This window comes from Giraffa tippelskirchi, chromosome 7, assembly GCF_054371585.1.
Source record: "Giraffa tippelskirchi isolate mGirTip1 chromosome 7, T2T-mGirTip1v1.2.pri, whole genome shotgun sequence".
NCBI classification, from domain to species: Eukaryota; Metazoa; Chordata; class Mammalia; order Artiodactyla; family Giraffidae; genus Giraffa; species Giraffa tippelskirchi.
In genome coordinates, this window is record NC_137281.1 from 44,801,249 (window position 1) to 44,818,776 (window position 17,528).

General features: G+C 36.9%; 1 protein-coding gene across 10 annotated transcripts in view; it reads right to left on the reverse strand.

The window, feature by feature from the left end:
• PHKB (phosphorylase kinase regulatory subunit beta) overlaps positions 1 to 17,528 on the reverse strand; it is a 203,830-nt gene that overhangs the window by 95,131 nt on the left and 91,171 nt on the right. For all 10 annotated transcript variants that reach the window (XM_081507930.1, XM_081507929.1, XM_081507936.1 and 7 more), the window contains 5 exons: positions 10,537 to 10,632; positions 9,177 to 9,374; positions 7,326 to 7,383; positions 6,450 to 6,527; positions 4,428 to 4,586 (listed from right to left, as the gene is read on the reverse strand). In XM_081507930.1, the coding sequence (XP_081364056.1) occupies positions 4,428 to 4,586; positions 6,450 to 6,527; positions 7,326 to 7,383; positions 9,177 to 9,374; positions 10,537 to 10,632 (589 nt within the window). The remainder of the gene's footprint in view (positions 1 to 4,427; positions 4,587 to 6,449; positions 6,528 to 7,325; positions 7,384 to 9,176; positions 9,375 to 10,536; positions 10,633 to 17,528) is intronic.

Genomic DNA, 17,528 nt, shown 5'->3' on the forward strand with positions numbered 1-17,528 from the left:
TTCATGTATAGATTTTTTTTCTTTCAGAAACTCAAAGCAAAATCTGTGTAAATAATATGAGTTCCTTATCAAAGAACTGTCCCTTTAGAGAAGAACATTTTTCAACAGGCTCTTAAATTACCATTAAGTAAATATGGAGACCCAGAAAATACAGTTAGGAAATAAGCAAACTGAAAATAGCAATAACTTAATTTTCTCTTCTTTGGTTAGGTTCTGTTTGCTCCTGTATATCATTTTTTGCATGCATGCTCAGTCACTAAGTCATGTCTGACTCTGTAATCCAATGGACAGTAGCCCACCAGGCTCCTCTGTCTGTGGGATTTCCAAAGCAAGAATACAGGAATGGGTTGCCATTTCCTTCTTCAATATATCATTTGTGTAAAGCTTAAATCGGGAATCTGGACTTTGAAATATTTTCCTCTGGTGGAATATAAAAAAAGAAACCAAGATGATTACTCTTACAGCACCAAGAAATTCAGGTTTTAGGCAGTAATGCTAAGAACAGCAAAGACAATAACAGTATTTCACACAGTAAGCATTTCTTTTAGTGCAGGTACAGTATTTACAATCAACCTGCTTCATAGACTGTTTGCCATAAAAGAATTCTGACTAATATGATAACCTTTTTAATGGAAATACTAATAATGTTAAAAATTTTATCAAGGAATGGCACAGGAAGTTGCATAAAGCTTTTTGTGTTCATTAAGTTAACCTTCATTTCAATGTGTCCAAAGACACTTAGGCTGAAGTTTTAGGATAAGCTGAAAAATAATTCTTCAAAAGATTATGAATAATGGCCCCATTATGCCTCCCCCTTACTGAGTAAACTGCCAACATGTATTTATTGGAAAGAAGAGAACTTTGATACACCTGATTTCTTTTGCAAAGTGGATGACAATAGCTATGATAAAGCTATGACCAAGCATGGTTGTTATACTAAGTCAGAATTGTATTACATTTACAAAAGAGACTAAAAGTTTCCATAGCCTTCTGCTAGGAACCTACACAGTAAGCTGAATGCAGTGCCTAAATGATCATAGTGGTACCCACACACCTATTTGATTTTCTTCCCAGAAACTGTCCATCATCATTCAGTGCAATAGACTTATTAATAATACTTTTACATGATAAGAAATTCCAAGATGAAAACTCCCAAACTCATTCTATAAGGCCACTGTCACCCTGACACCAAAACCAGACAAAGATTTCATAAAAAAAGAAAATTACATGCCAATATCACCGATGAACATACATACAAAAATCCTCAACAAAGTTCTAGCAAACAGAATCCAACAACATATTAAAAGAATCATACACCATGATCAAGTGGGGTTGATTCCAGGGATATAAGGATTCTTCAATATATGCAAATAAATTAATGTGATATATCACATCAACAAATTAAAAGGTAAAAACCATATGATCATCTCAATAGATGCAGAGAAATCTTTCAACAAAATTGAAGACCCATATACAATAAAAACTCTCCAGAAAATTGGCATAGAAGGAACCTACCTCAACCTAATAAAGGCTATATACAACAAACCCACAGCAAACATTATTCTCCCTGGTGAAAAAGTGAAAGGGTTAATCTCTAAGATCAGGAACAAGACAAGGGTGCCCACTCTCACCACTATTATTCAATATAGTTTTGGAAGTCCTAGCCAAGGCAATGAGCAAAGAAAAGGATATAAAAGGAGCCCAGACTGGAAAAGAAGAAGTAAAACTCTCACTGTTTGCAGATGACAAACATCTATAGATAGATTTTTTAATATATTTTTTATACATGTATAGATGTTCTTCTATACATAGAAAACCCTAAAAAATGTCACCAAAAAACTTAGAGCTAATCAATGAATTTAGTAAAGTTTCACGATATACAATTAATACAGAGAAATTCTTACATTCCTATACACTAACAATGAAAAGTCAGAAAGAGAAATTCAGGAAATAATCCCATTCACCACTGCAACAAAAAGAATCAAATACTTACAATAAACCTACCAGAGGAGACAAAAAAGCTGCATATAGGACACTATAAGACAATGATGAAAGAAATCAAGGACAACACAAATAGATGGAGAGATATACTATATTATTGAATTGGAAGAATCAATATTGTCAAAATGACTATGCTGCTCAAAGCAATCTACAAATTCAATGTAATCCCTATCAAACTACCAATGGTATTTTGCACGGAACTAGAACAAAAAATTTCACAATTTGTATGGAAACACAAAAGACTGAATAGCCAAAGCAATCTTGAAGGAGAAAAACAGAGCTGGAAGAATCAACCTTTCTGACTTCAAGCTATACTACAAAGCTATAGTCATCAAGACAGTATGGTTACTGGCACAAATACAGAAATACAGACCAATGAAACAAGATAGAAAGCCTAGAGACAAACTGATGCACCTATGACTATCTTATTTTTGACAAATGAGTCAAGAATATACAATGGAGAAAAGACAGCCTCGTCAATAAGTGGTGCTGGAAGAACTGGACAGCTTCATGTAAATGAATGAAATTAGAACACTTCTTAATACCATACACAAAAATAAACTCAAAATAGATTAAAGATTTAAATGCAAGGCCAGAAACTATATAGCTCTTCCCTGATAGCTCAGTTGGTAAAGAATCCGCCAGCAATGCAGGAGACCCCTGTTCAATTTGTGGGTCAGGAAGATCTGCTGGAGAAGGGATAGGCTATCCACTCCAGTATTCTTGGGCTTCTCTTGTGGCTCAAATGGTAAAGAATCTGCCTGCAATGCAGGAGATCTGGGTTCAATCCCTGGGTTGGGAAGATACCCTGGAGAAGGGAAAGTCTTCCAACTCCAGTATTCTGGCCTGGAGAATTCCATGGACTGTACAGTTCATGGGGTTGCAAAGAGCTGGACATGACTGAGTGACTTTCACTTTTATTTTTAGAGGAAAACATAGGCAGGAAGGTTCTCTCTGACCCACCTCCTAGATTAATGGAAATAAAAACAAAAATAAACAAATGGGACTTAATTAAACTTGAAGCTTTTGCACAGCAAAGGAAACTACCCATAAGATAAAAAGATAACCCTCAGAATTTGAGCAAATAATTGAAAATGAAGCAAGTGACAAAGGATTAATCTCAAAAATATATAAGCAGCTCATACAGCTGAATATCAGAAAAACAAATAATCCAGTCAAAAATGGGCAGAAGACATAAACAGACATTTCTCCAAAGAAGACATACAGATGGCCAATAAACACATGAAAAGATGCTCAACATCACCCATTATTACAAAAATGCAAATCAAAATTTCAATGAGGTAACACCTCACACCAGTCAGAATGGCCAACATCAAAAAAACCCCACAGAGAATAAATGCTATAGAGGATCTGGAGAAAAGGGAACTTCCTGCACTGTTGGTGGGAATGTAAACTGACACAGCCATTATGGAAAGCAGTAGGAAAATTCCTTAAAAAACTAGGAGTAAATCTACCATATGACCCAGCAATCCCAGTACTGGGCATATACCCTGAGAAAACCACAATTCTAAAAGATCCATGTGCCCCACTCTTTAGCGCAGCAATATTTACACTAGCCAGGACATGGAAGCAACCTAGATGTCCATCAACAGATGAGTGGATAAAGAAGATGTGGTACATATATATAATGGAATACTACTCAGCCATTAAAAAGAACAAATTTGAGTCAGTTGTAGTGAGATGGATGAACCTAGAGCCTCTGATACAGAGTGAAGTAAGTCAGAAAGAGGAAGACAAGTATATTAATGTGTATATATGAAATCTAGAAAAATGGTACTGATGAACCTAGTAGAGAATGGACTTGTGGACAGAGCAGAGGAAGGTGAGAGTGTGACAAATTAAGAAAGTAGCATTGACATAGATACACTATCATGAGTAAAACAGTGGGAAGTTGCTATATAACACAGGGAGCCCAGCTTGGTCCTCTGTGATGACCTAAAGGGGTGAGATGGGGGAGGGGAGGGAGGCTCAAGAGAGAGGGGTGTGTGTGTGCTAAGTTGCTTCACTTGTGTCTGACTCTATGTGACCCCATGGACTGTAAACCGCCAGGCTCTTCTGTCCATGGAATTCTCCAGGCAAGAATACTGGAGTGAGTTGCCACACCCTCCTCCAAGGGATCTTCCCCACCCAGGGATCCAATCTGCGTATGTCTCCTGCACTGGCAGGCAGGTTCTTTACCACTAGTGCCACCATATATAATTATGACTGATTTTGTTGTACAGCAGAAACCAACACAATGTTGTAAAGCAATTTTCCACCAATTAAAATAAAAAAACTCCCTAAAGGCCTCTTAACAGCATGAAACACTACCCAAATCCAAAAGAAATGCCAACAAAGACATACTTATTTCTAAAAACTTAATAATAAGAAAAAATAAAATAAAATTCCCAGTCTTCTTCACTTACCCAGGAGTTTTGCAATGATATAAAGGGCTTGTCCCCAAAGAAACAGTTTTCCATCCCGGCCACAGTTGCTAGGGAATCGCTTCTGACTACCAGGGTTTCTCTTTTCATACTCTACAAAATCAGCTGGCACATAATAGTACTTTGGTATGACAGGATAACCTAAGGAATTTAAAAACAAATATTTAAAATATAACAAATCAGTGTCCTCCCCGAATTTTCCCTTCAAAGACAGAAAGGTCATCCAAGAGAATATAGGAAAATTTGACTCTTTTCAGAAATCCTCAGTCAATAATGTGGGAAAAGTTTCTTTACTTTAAAACTAATTTGAACAGCACAACATTTAACACCTTTAAGTGAATCAATAAATATAAAGTATGCAAATATTTAGAGCTAGAGAAGAAGCTATTTGTAATAGGATTAGTCTGTGGAAGCTTTACAAATGCGATACTATATAATCTTAAGTGAAGAATTATAACCCTGAGCAATTGCTGAGAGCAAAGAGATCACCATTTTAAACATTAAGCCCATTATCTACCATTCAATATCATTGAAGAGAAAAAAAAATCCATCTTCCTCCCATGACCAACCCATTTAAAAATATTTCTTGGTAGAAACTAAAAATTATTTAAGACTAGACTCTCTGTGGATGATATCAACAGGGGGAAAACCAACTTTCTAATAGTGCTACAGAAGACTTCTTGTATCATCAGCCCACAGTGAACTTAATTTTTCTAATAATACTGCACAGATTTCTGTAAAACTTGCTTCTTTATTCATGCACCAATCAACAGTGATACCTCTGTCTAAACCCAATAAAAAGGTCTAAGAAACACAGAGAATAGTTTCAACATCACTCTTTCAATAGGATGAAGCCTAAGTGTGATACACAAACTATTACCTCAATGCATCAATGATTTTTCACTGAATACTAAAAGACCTGATTCAGGGATTTTAAATATATTCATTACAACATTCATTACATTATGTCTCACATTGGACTAGTGGTTATTTGGAGCATAAAGACAAAAATAACTTGTTTTAAACATTAACATTTATTTGAAATTCAATGTTTTCCATAATTATTTTGCTACTTTAACATTATAAATATCTTAAAGGGTGAGCACATAATATAATGACTCTAAGATATTTGTGGAAAACCCCGAAGAATATCATAAACTTCATGTAAGACAGGAATGGTGCCTACTGCTGTGACTGCCAGTTTGTGCATCATGTCCGTAAGACCATCCATTTTTTTAATCAACACACCATAATTTTTAACTTCCAGATTTTATTTTATCAATCCATCCAAACACCAAAGGTATCTGGAACTTCTCCTTTGGAATTTTTTTGAGAATTAGTTTTTGAGTCATACAGAAAAATCACTTATGTTCCTTTATGGTCCCTGCTGGTGCTTAACTGAAACCAATATGTTATTCATAAGCCTGGACCTTCTGACCATTTCTAAAATAGTAAATCCATCATCAAAGGATGACATTTTAGAACTATGGCAGACATTCAAAATAATGTGTAAAAAGCCCTAAAAACATCTCCAAAGAGGAGGCCAAAATATTCTTGGCAGTGGTGGTACCATTAGGCTAGAGCAGAGCCTCCCTAAGTGGCCCTCTAAAGGGGGCAGCATTCATGAACACAGCATTTCTGGTGACATGGATAAAAATTAGTCATTTTTTATTATCATCATATTACATACAGTGAAGGAGTTTCACAGTAGGTAACAGATGAAGAACCCCTGCACACCTGGCAAACTATTGGGTAGTTAACTATAGCCATGACCTCTTAAAATTCATCTCCATCTCCATCTTTTGTCTAATGAGCTCCTTTTATAAAAAACAAGTTTATTATAGCAAGTTAAGAGATTACTCTTTCTAATCCATTTGCAGCCCCATTCATTTTTTCAATTGAATATAAACTGTTCTGTTTAAAAGGGAATCATTTATACACTTCAAGGGAACATTAAGGAAACACTGGTAGAAAGAATGTCTCGAAAAAGCATCCCAACTATACCTTCTGTGGTGTGATGAAGTACTGGAGTCAGAAGATCCTGATACTCTTTTACTTGCTTGGGATTGCCTCTAAAAACACCTAAAATGTAAAATATAAAATCCAATGGCATTTGAGCTCAATAAGCACCACAGAAATTTTGCCTTAGAAAAATTACCCCAATTGTCATTATTTTGGTAATTTTGTATGTAAATAATAAAATGGAAAAAGGTAAAGCAAATAAGTGTACATGATAGTTTTCCGGGACACTGATTTTAGAAGGGCATGTTAGCATTTAGAACTAAAATCTGAATTTTAATCGAAATTTCCCTGTTCTTAAGTGTAAATATTATAGACAGACATTCACAATGTCATAAATTGCAGTATTCATAATTCCTATGCATAAAAATTATTTGTAAATATGAAAATATATTTGTATCATTTTTAAAATACTTCAAAGTATTTTCTAAATTCCTTAAATAATTTAACATTAACTCAGAAAGCAGAAGGGTAAATGAAAGTGAAAGTGTTAGTCACTCAGTTGTGTCTGACTCTTTGCGACCCCATGGACTGTATAGCCCTCCAGGCTCCTCTGTTCATGGGATTTTCTAGGCAAGAATATTGGAGTAGATTGCCATTTTGTTCTCCAGGGGACCTTCCCAACCCAGGGATCAAACCCGTGTTTCCTGCATTGCAGGCAGAGTCTTTACCATCTGAGCCACTAGGGAAGCCCTAAATGATTTAATATTAACTCAGAAAGCAGAAGAGCATATAAAAATGTAAAGTAGTTAACATCACTAAGTGCAGTCTACTTTGCTAGCTGAAAGGAGCCATACTTTATTTCAGCTCTTCTTTAAACTACTTATATCTTACAGTTTAAATTTCAGGAGAAAGACTCACCATCAATCATCATGTAAAGGAAAAATATGGGAAATTCACATTCAATGCCATCAAACAGCTAAAACAGAAAATAAAACATTATAAATTTCATGAACAATTATTTAGAACAATTATATTAGAACAATGATAATAATTAGAACACTTGCATCATAGGAAAGTTTCTTGTAATAAAAAAATTAGACTGATTCTATAAGTATTTTCTTCTTTTTAAAAAAATTTTCTCAGAATTCTTATTATTCAAAGGCTCATTCATTTATTAATCCATCACACAGTATTCATTCAATAAATATTTACTTAGTACTTAATAATGCCAGGCATCACTAGACAGAGGGCTATGGAGACAAAAAGATGGAAAATCTGCCCTAGTGGAGAAATAGGCATGTAAATAAAACAACTGCAGCACATTACAAAATGTCTATATAAGGTATATATCAAGAATCAAGAGCATGAAGCATCTGAGCCTGCCCAGGGGGTCAGGAAAGGGTTTATAGGAAAGGAAATGCTTCAGTTAATGTTTGATGAGTTTCTCTGGGGAGATGAGCTACCGGAACTCCACAAAGAAAAAAGAGTAGGGCAAACTAGAGATGCATTAAAGGACAATGTTTGTTAAAGAAACTAATAGCAATTCTGTATTCCTGGAACAAGTAAAGAAGAAGTAATGAAAGCTGAAGTCCAACTAGGACTAGCTCAACTAGTCCACAACTAGAACATCTCATGCTCTTTAGAAGTGACAACAAAGAGAGAGGAAACAGGAGGTAGGTAGGGAGGGGTTTGGAGTTCTTTTTTCTTTTTAATGATTTTCAATCTACCCCATTAAAGCATAGTCTTCAGCAGTGTGAATGGATGCTTACTTTTCTGGGAGGTTTTATAATCTTCTAGGAAGCTTAAAAACAGCTAGAATAAATGCAGACGTAGGGTATGTATGCATGCTTAGTCACGTCAGTCGTGTCTGACTCTTTGCTACCCCATGGACTGTAGCCCAACAGGTTCCCCTGTCCCGGGATTCCCCAAACAAGAATGCTGGAATGGGTTGCCATTTCCTTCTCCAGGGGATCTTCCCAACCCAGGGATCAAAACTGCATCTCCTGTGTCTCCAGCATTGCAGGCGGATTCTTTATCATTGGGGGAGCCCCACTTTGGTGGAGGTGGAGGAAAAAAAGGAAAGTGATTTACTCTGAGATACTTGAGGCTTGAGGCTACACTCATGCAACAGAATCTCCCGTCTTGAAATATCTTCATTCTTCGAGAACTTTTCCATGTTCTCAATGGAAAATGATGGACGAGGGATCAGAGGACATTTTGACAAATATTTAAGAAATGGACTCCCCAAGGGTCTTTTACTGAAGTAGCAGGCAGTGACTGCTGTATATGTATTTGAAATATAAAATCTTTAAAACTAAATGTTTAGAGGAGTATATTTTTGAGGGAAGTGCATAAGTGAAATAGAAAAAGAGCGTTTGCTTAACAGATTGAATATTAGATCACAAATGGATATTTTCTATTATCTTAGACAAATGGTACAGTAGGCAAGCAAAATATTGAAAGCTCAAAAGAAAAATTACTAACTCAATGAATCAACATGCCCCAATATGAGCAAATGGGCCTTCACACTAACGTTTATCAAGAGTATACTATGTGCCAAGCACAGATCTAAATACTTTTATATACATTGCCTTCTCAATAGTAGGTACTAACATAACTTTAACCAATGAACAATATTATATACAGAGAGGTTGATTAACTTGCCCAAGGTCAGACAGCTAGTGAGTGGCAGAGCCATAATTCAAAGCCAAGAAATCTGTCTCCTGAGTCAGTGTTTTTATGCTATCTGATACGGAATATTTTTGATACCTTAATTTCAGCTGGTTTGTAGTAGCGTCTATTGGGATCTTCCAATGATGTTCTATATCCATCTCTCAAGAAACGCTTAAATCCATATTTTCCTTTTAATTTTCTAATCACTTTATCAAGCGTCTGGCTAAAGAGAACTTCATCATCCAAGGCAAATGCAGGATAACTGATGCAGGGGAGCAGGGCAGCATCTGTGTTCTAGGGGCAAGAAGAAAAAGAAGGGAATATAAGTGCCTATAGTGATATGATCAGCACAGCCCAAGGAGAATCACAGAGATGAAAAGCCACTAAGGTTATCTAACTGACAGTGAGACTGCTGTGCTTCAAGGGTTTATATGGCAAGGTGTTTATATGGCATGGTTTAGTGAACCTTACAGAGGAAATAAAACTTCATTCAGTTATAAGGAGTATTTTCAAGGTTCAACACTGGACTCAAATTTTAGTATATTACATCATTGTGTAAAAACTTCCACCAATAATTAATCATTACAACTGGTTTGTCATAACAATTTGTTCATAATAGTGAAAACCAGAAAACAATCTAAATGTCCAACAATTGGCTGAGTAAAGTAGCAGCCAATAAAATTTATATTGCAGAAATGTTTACTGACACAGAAACTTGTCTGTTCAAAGAAACAGGTTATTAAGCATTATGAACAATATTTCTCCAGTTTTGTAAAATAAAAGTATTATATGTATATATAAAAATACATACAAACCCAAATGTATCACCCTAAGATTATAACTGAATAGTGGAAAATGAGTGGATATATTCTTATTATTTGCTTGTTTGTAAACTCTATTTGTCTTCTATCATAATCTTGTATTACTTTTACAAAATAGTTATCTTAAAATAACTAAATTATTTCCATTTTGGGTGTTTTCAAGAATAGAGCCATGAATAATCCCTACAAAAATTGGCAATCAGGTACTATATGGGCATATAAGAGTTTATCAGATAAAGAAAAAGGTGAGTAGAATGAGAGAAAAGAAATAAGGAAAGCAATTCTATTCAAAAGAAATTTAACTTATGAAAAATATCTTTCTACATTTCTAATATATAATATTCCATGACCAAAAAAATTCATTTTGGTATAATGTTACTACTTCCTCAAAAAGAAAAAAAATATATAGTTCTCTACGGCTCTACAAAAACTGAAAGGACAAAGCAGCTTTCTCCACAGCTCTGCTCACTTCCTGAACACGATCTCCACAGGCCAGAGGAGTGAGTGGTAACACTCTCTCTTCTTACCTCTTCTACCAACTTCTAACACTTTGGAGTACTTTCTTGGATAAAGAAAAAAACTACACAATAATCATAAACAACAGTTCATATTAATTTATTATAAAAATATCTCACATGAGATCTTGATTCTCTGGGTAACAATGAGCATAAAGTTTGCCGGTTGCGATTGTGGGCATCAAGATCCACAAATATAACTGACCAAGAACAGCCCTGGAGTGAGAGAGAAAAAAATTTTCCTATGTTAACATAAAAGAACTTGTAGAAAACTGGGCAATCTGACCGAACTAAATTTCACATTTATAAATCAATGTTATCTTAATTTACAAATATAATAAAATTAAAAAACAAAGACAAGCAAAGAAAAGTTTACAAAATTATTAACATTGGTTGCAGTTGAGAGTGGTATTACAGAAGATTTTAATTTTTTAAATACCTTCAAGTATTTCTCAGATTTCTTGCAATAATATACTAATTTTATAATTATAAAAAATAAATGTTATTTTTATATTTTTCCCATCCTTTCAGTTTTCTTATAAACCAAAATGTATTTATCACAAGATAACTAGTAAAGGATATTTATTTTAATAAAAATAAAAAATAGTTTAGCTAACACTTCTAACAAGGAATTAAGAACTAATTTGGATTCACAAAATCTGAATTGTACAGACCTAATAAAGAATGACTTCCCTGGTGGCTCAGACAGTAAAGCGTCTGCCTACAACGCAGGAGATCCAGGTTCAATCCCTGTGTTAGGAAGATCCTCTGGAGAAGGAAATGGCAACCCACTCCAGTACTCTTGCTTGGAAAATCCCATGGACAGAGGAGCCTGGTAAGCTACATTTCATGGGGTCGCAAAGAGTAGGACACGACTGAGCGATTTTCTTTCTTAATAAAGAATGATCAAACTAAATGAATTTAGATATCTAGAATTTCCGATATAAAAACTACTTGATTAAAATATGAAGACAGAAGAATCTCAAATAATAAGGTACATAATACTTGCTATTATTCACTATGTGTAAGGCAATGTGTTTTGTGCTTCACATGGATTATCCATTTAATCCCCTTATGTGGACATTAGTGTCCCCATTTTACTGAAAATTATGCTAAATCTTAGTATAACAGAGACAAGAGTTCTTGTCAGAGACAAGAGTCTCTGACACAGAAGACTTCATCTTAAGTTCTACGTTAGGTAATTTCCCACACTAAAAATTATCTTTCAAGTAAGAACCAAAAACTTGAATAAAAAAACCAAGTGAACATAAGAACCAAAAGCTTTAATTAAAAAAACAGTATAACAAAAATGGTAACTGGTCTCCTAACCAAGTTAAAAAAAATTACTCTTTAGCCATTAGTGCTTTCCATCTTCAATAGTACAGCTGTTAAGTAAACATGGTTTTGTCCTTTTATTTAAGAACCTAGATATTTTGAAAATATAGAGAATGAAATTGGAACACAGCGACTGCTTCCATTATAAGAGACTACTCAGAAAAAAACATGAGAAAAGGAAGAACACTATCACAAATTTTATGTTGCTTCATTACCTATCTCACCAATTTCAAAGATGCATTTGCCCTGAAGATAAAATAAACTGACTGAAATAAAAATCTAGTAGTACTAGCCCCTAGATCCAAATATCACACTCACTCTGTGTATGAATATGGGTTAACACAAAAAATGTACACAGTATTAGCTCATAAAACAAAATGATTTCTCAATCTGAAAATTATTTCTCAAATTTCTTTTAACTCTGACAATAAATGAACAAGGAATGAATGAGGCTGTCTCTCAACCAGATCAATGCTAAACTGTCTTTCTATTATTTGCAAGTCCCTACTTTTCATCCCTACTGACAAAATTGAGTCCAACAAATCTTCATGCAGTAGCTGCCACTGTCAGAGTAATGTGCAGAGGGCACAAGACAGAACATGACCTCTGATACCAAGGAGCTGACCCAGGTGATATACAGCCCTAAATCAGACGAATATTAAACAAAACAACACTGCACATGGCAATACACAAGTAAGTACCAGGTGAGTGAATAAACGCCAAAGTTTACAGCAGAAAACAACTTGGCAAGCTTGGGGTACTTCATGCAAAAGGTGAGGACCAGAACTAGGATCTGAATTTGGGGGCAAAGGGGAGCAAGTAGAGCAGTTGGAACAAAAGTGTAGAGACATGAATGTGTATGAGACGTTGGGAGTCAAATGAATATACAAAAGAATGGGACTTATTTATCCTTAGGCTGATAATTAAACTTAATTACATGTCAAATCAGTCTACCTTGAATTGAATTTTTTAAAAGATGCAATCTAAGTAGGATGATTTAAAAGTAATGAAGCGAAATGGCAAATTTGGCAATTCTTGTCATCATTTGATTCATATAAACAGCCAATTTCTATTTTCTCTCTCTCTCTCTTTAGTTGCTAAGTCGTGTCCGACTCTTGCAACCTCATGGACTGTAGCCTGCCAGGCTCCTCTGTCCATGGAATTCTCCAGGCAACAATACGGAAGTGGGTTCTATTTTCTAGTCAGGAATAAATCATTTATCTAGATTCACCAAAATATTTGTTCAGATTTCTTCCTCTGCCAGCCTCTAAGAAATGTTCTCCAGGGTTCTATTCTCTGCTGCTGCTGCTGCTAAGTCACTTCAGTTGTGTCTGACTCTGTGCGACCCCATAGACGGCAGCCCACCAGGCTCCGCCGTCCCTGGGATTCTCCAGGCAAGAATACTGGAGTGGGTTGCCATTTCCTTCTCCAATGCATGAAAGTGAAAAGTGAAAGTGAAGTCTATCAGTTGTGTCCGACTCTCCGCGACCCCATGGACTGCAGCCTATCAGGCTCCTCCGTCTATTTTCTAGTCAGGAATAAATCATTTATCTAGATTCACCAAAATACTTGTTCAGATCTCTTCCTCTGCCAGCCTCTAAGAAATGTGTGCAAAAGGAAAAATAATCCATAATGCTATCATATTTTTACACTAAGATCAAAGGCTAGTAAATGATATTGTTTGACTGACATCTTAAAAACTGCACCACTGCTTTTAGGTATATGGCCTGGATTTACAGAAGAATAAAACTTACCTAAAAAACCACGAGCATCTATTTCTATTCAGAAACAAATTTTTAAAAAACTCATCAAGGAGGCCTACATATGGAATCAATTATCACCTACTTTAAATTATCAGACACATTAAGTTTAGGCCTGCGAATTTCAAAGGAAGCTAGGTATGTCCGTATTGCTTTGAACACTCTACATAATATGAGCAGTCTTTTTAATCATCACCTCTGAGATTCTGACCTCAACTCAATTTGTCAGTATCTTGATCTTTCCAGTTAAAGACAGGAATATGAAAGGATGTAACTCCAGAGTATCTGATTAACTTGGGATATTTTATTTTCACCTTTTACTTCCTGAAATTATAACTCTGCTGTAATATCCTGACTCTATTTAAAGAGTATAGTTTAAGACTGACAGTTCAAACTTCACTTCAAACCTGAGTTTCTCTAATTGTTTTCTACTATACACGTTACAAAATGATTCAACTTGACTTGAGTTCCAGTGGTTTCAGTGTACTAAACCATCTATCCAGGTCTCCATGACCACAACAAACACTTCTGAGATGGTACCTATGACCAAGGTGGCATCTAAACTAAAACAGGCTGGGACCTGGGACCTATGCTGCAGTGCTGGCACCTGGACAAAAATCTCCTCAGGCAACAAAATACAAAAAACTATAAGAGACTAAAAATAACTGTGCACAAGCAAGTGGGGCAAATTCTGGACAAAAGACAGAAAGAAACCAAGAAACTCAACTGCTACTTCTGAAGAGCTTGGAGCAAGATTAGGGCACTGACTGCACGCTCCCTGCAGACACCACCACCAAAGGGGTGGGTAAACCACCTAAGTCACCCCTCAGGCCTGATCCCTGGACACACCTCCTTCGTAACCACATATAAAGAAACCAGTTCGACCCCCCACAGAGAGTGAGCAAGGGAACATGCTACTTGTTCTTGCTCCTCCCTGTTGTAGTTCAGTTCAGTTCAGTTCAGTCGCTCAGTCATGTCCGACCTCTGCGACCCCATGAACTGCAGCATGACAGGCCTCTCTGTCCATCACCAACTCCCAGAGTCTACCCAAACCCATGTCCATCGAGTCAGTGATGCCATCCAACCATCTCATCCTCTGTCGTCCCCTTCTCCTCCTGCCCCCAATCCTACCAAGCATTAGGGTCTTTTCGGAACCCAAAAAAGCTTTGCCTGAATTTCTTGTCTGGTTTATGATCAATTCCTATTGATTAAGGAGGCCAAGAAACCCGGCAGGTAACATGACCATAACATAATCCCTTTATTCTCAATTCAAAGTGAAATGATTTAAAGTATTGCCCAGGCCTTTCTTTTCCTCATTAGCCATTTCTCTGAACCTGATCTAAAGCACGTACTATCCTCAAAGATAAACCAAGATGAAACTGATCAGTATATGTACCATACATGACCTTTTCTATTCTCCTGGATATAAACCACATAACCATGATCAGGAAACTTTCTTATCTAGTTCAGCATTAGGCCATCCTATAGCTCTTTGGCACAGCCTAGAGACATATTCTGCAAAAATGACTTTTACTGATGGAAACTGCCCCTCTGCACTATGGCTTTGGTGGAAGTGGGTCTGTAAACAGCCAACTTTTACTTACTGACCAAACAATAGATTCCAGCCCACTTGACTTCACATTCCAGGATGTCTGGCTCTAGGTGAGTGATCACATCATTGTGATTATCTGGGTTGTGAAGATCTTTTTTGTACATTTCTTCTGTGTATTCTTGCCACCTCTTCTTAATATCTTCTGCTTCTGTTAGGTCCCTACCATTTCTGTCCTTTATTGAGCCCATCTTCGCATGAAATGTTCCCTTGGTATCTCTAATTTTCTTGAAGAGATCTCTAGTCTTTCCCATTCTATTGTTTTCCTCTATTTCTTTGCACTGATCACTGAGGAAGGCTTTCTTATCTCTCCTTGGTATTCTGTGGAAGTCTGCATTCAAATGCGTATATCTTTCCTTTTCTCCTTTGCTTTTCTCTTCCCTTCTTTTCACAGCTATTTGTAAGGCCTCCACAGACAGCCATTATGCTTTTTTGTAATTCTTTTTCTTCAGGATGGTCTTGATTCCTGTCTCCTGTACAATGTCATGAATCTCCGTCCATAGTTCATCATCATCAGGCACTCTGTCTATCAGATCTAGTCCCTTAAATCTATTTCTCACTTCCACTGTATAGTCATAAGGGATTTGATTTAGGTCACATCTGAATGGTCTAGTGGTTTCCCCCACTTTCTTCAACTTCAGTCTGAATTTGACAATAAGGAATTCATGATCTGAGCCACAGTCAGCTCCAGGTCTTGTTTTTGCTGACTGTATAGAGCTTCTCCATCTTTGGCTGCAAAGAATATAAACAGTCTGATTTCGGTGTCAACCATCTGGTGATGTCCATGTGTAGAGTCTTCTTTTGTGTTGTTGGAAGAGAGTGTTTGCTACAACCAGTGCGTTCTCTTGGCAGAACTCTATTAGCCTTTGCCCTGCTTCATTCTGTACTCCAAGGCCAAATTTGCCTGTTACTCCAGGTGTTTCTTGACTTCCTACTTTTGCATTCTAGTCCCCTATAATGAAAAGGACATCTTTTTTGGGTGTTAGTTCTAGAAGGTCTTGTAGGTCTTCACAGAACTGTTCAACTCCAGCTTCTTCAGCAATACTGGTCAGGGCATAGACTTGGATTACCATGATATTGAATGGTTTACCTTGGAAACGAACAGAGGTCATTCTGTCATTTTTGAGGTTGCTTCCAAGTACTGCATTTCAGACTGTTTTGTTGACTATGATGGCTACTCCATTTCTTCTAAGGGATTCCTGCCCACAGCAGTAGATATAATGGTCATCTGAGTTAAATTCACCCATTCCAGTCCATCTTATTTTGCTGATTCCTAGAATGTTGATGTTCACTGTTGTCATCTCCTGTTTGACCACTTCCAATTTGCCTTGATTCATGGATCTAATATTCCAGGTTCCTATGCAATATTGCTCTTACAGCATTGAACTTTGCTTCTGTCACCAGTCCCATCCACAACTGGGTGTTGTTTTTGCTTTGCCTCCATCCCTTCATTCTTTCTGGAGTTATTTCTCCACTGATCTCCAGTAGCATATTGGGCACCTACCGACCTGGGGAGTTCATCTTTCAGTGTCCTATCTTTTTGCCTTTTCATATTGTTCATGGGGTTCTCAAGGAAAGAATACTGTAGTGGTTTGCCATTCCCTTCTCTACTGGACAACATTCTGTCAGACCTCTCCACCATGACCCGTCCGTCTTGGGTGGCCCCACATGGCATGGCTTAGTTTCACTGAGTTAGACAAGGTTGTGGTCCATGTAATCAGACTGGCTAGTTGTCAATTGGCCAGGAGGAGCTACCCCATGCCCAAGGTCAGGGGCGGCGGCCGGGAGGTGCTACCCCACGTCCCAGGTAAGGAGCAGCAGCTGAGCTTTGCTGGAGCAGCCGTGAAGAGATACCCCACATCCAAGGTAAGAGAAAACCAAGTAAGACAGTAGGCACTGAGAGAGGGCATCAGAGGGCAGACAGACTGAAACCAAATGCAACACTTGAGGTACATAGTATTATAATTGCCATAACAAAATCCATGTCACTTTACATGTCTAAGTTCTTAAAATGTATCTCCACTGATTTGATTAGCATTGAATAGCTTAAGGTTAATTATGATATTAGTTGGACACTTCCTCTGCCCTCCCATTTTTTAAAAAATTTATTTCTAATTGAAGGATAATTGCTTTATAATATTGTGTTGGTTTCTGCCATACACTAACATCAGCCACAGGCATTCATGTCCTCTCCCTCTTGAAACTTCCTCCCACCTCCCACCACATAAGACACCTCTAGGTTGTCACAGAGCACCAGTTTGAGCTCCCTGAGTCATACAACAAATTCCCACTGGCTATCTATTTTACATTGTTGTTCAGTAGCTCAGTAGTGTCTGATTCTTTGTGACTCCATGGACTGCAGCACGTCAGGCTTCCCTGTCCTTCACTATCTCCAGGAGTTTGCTCAA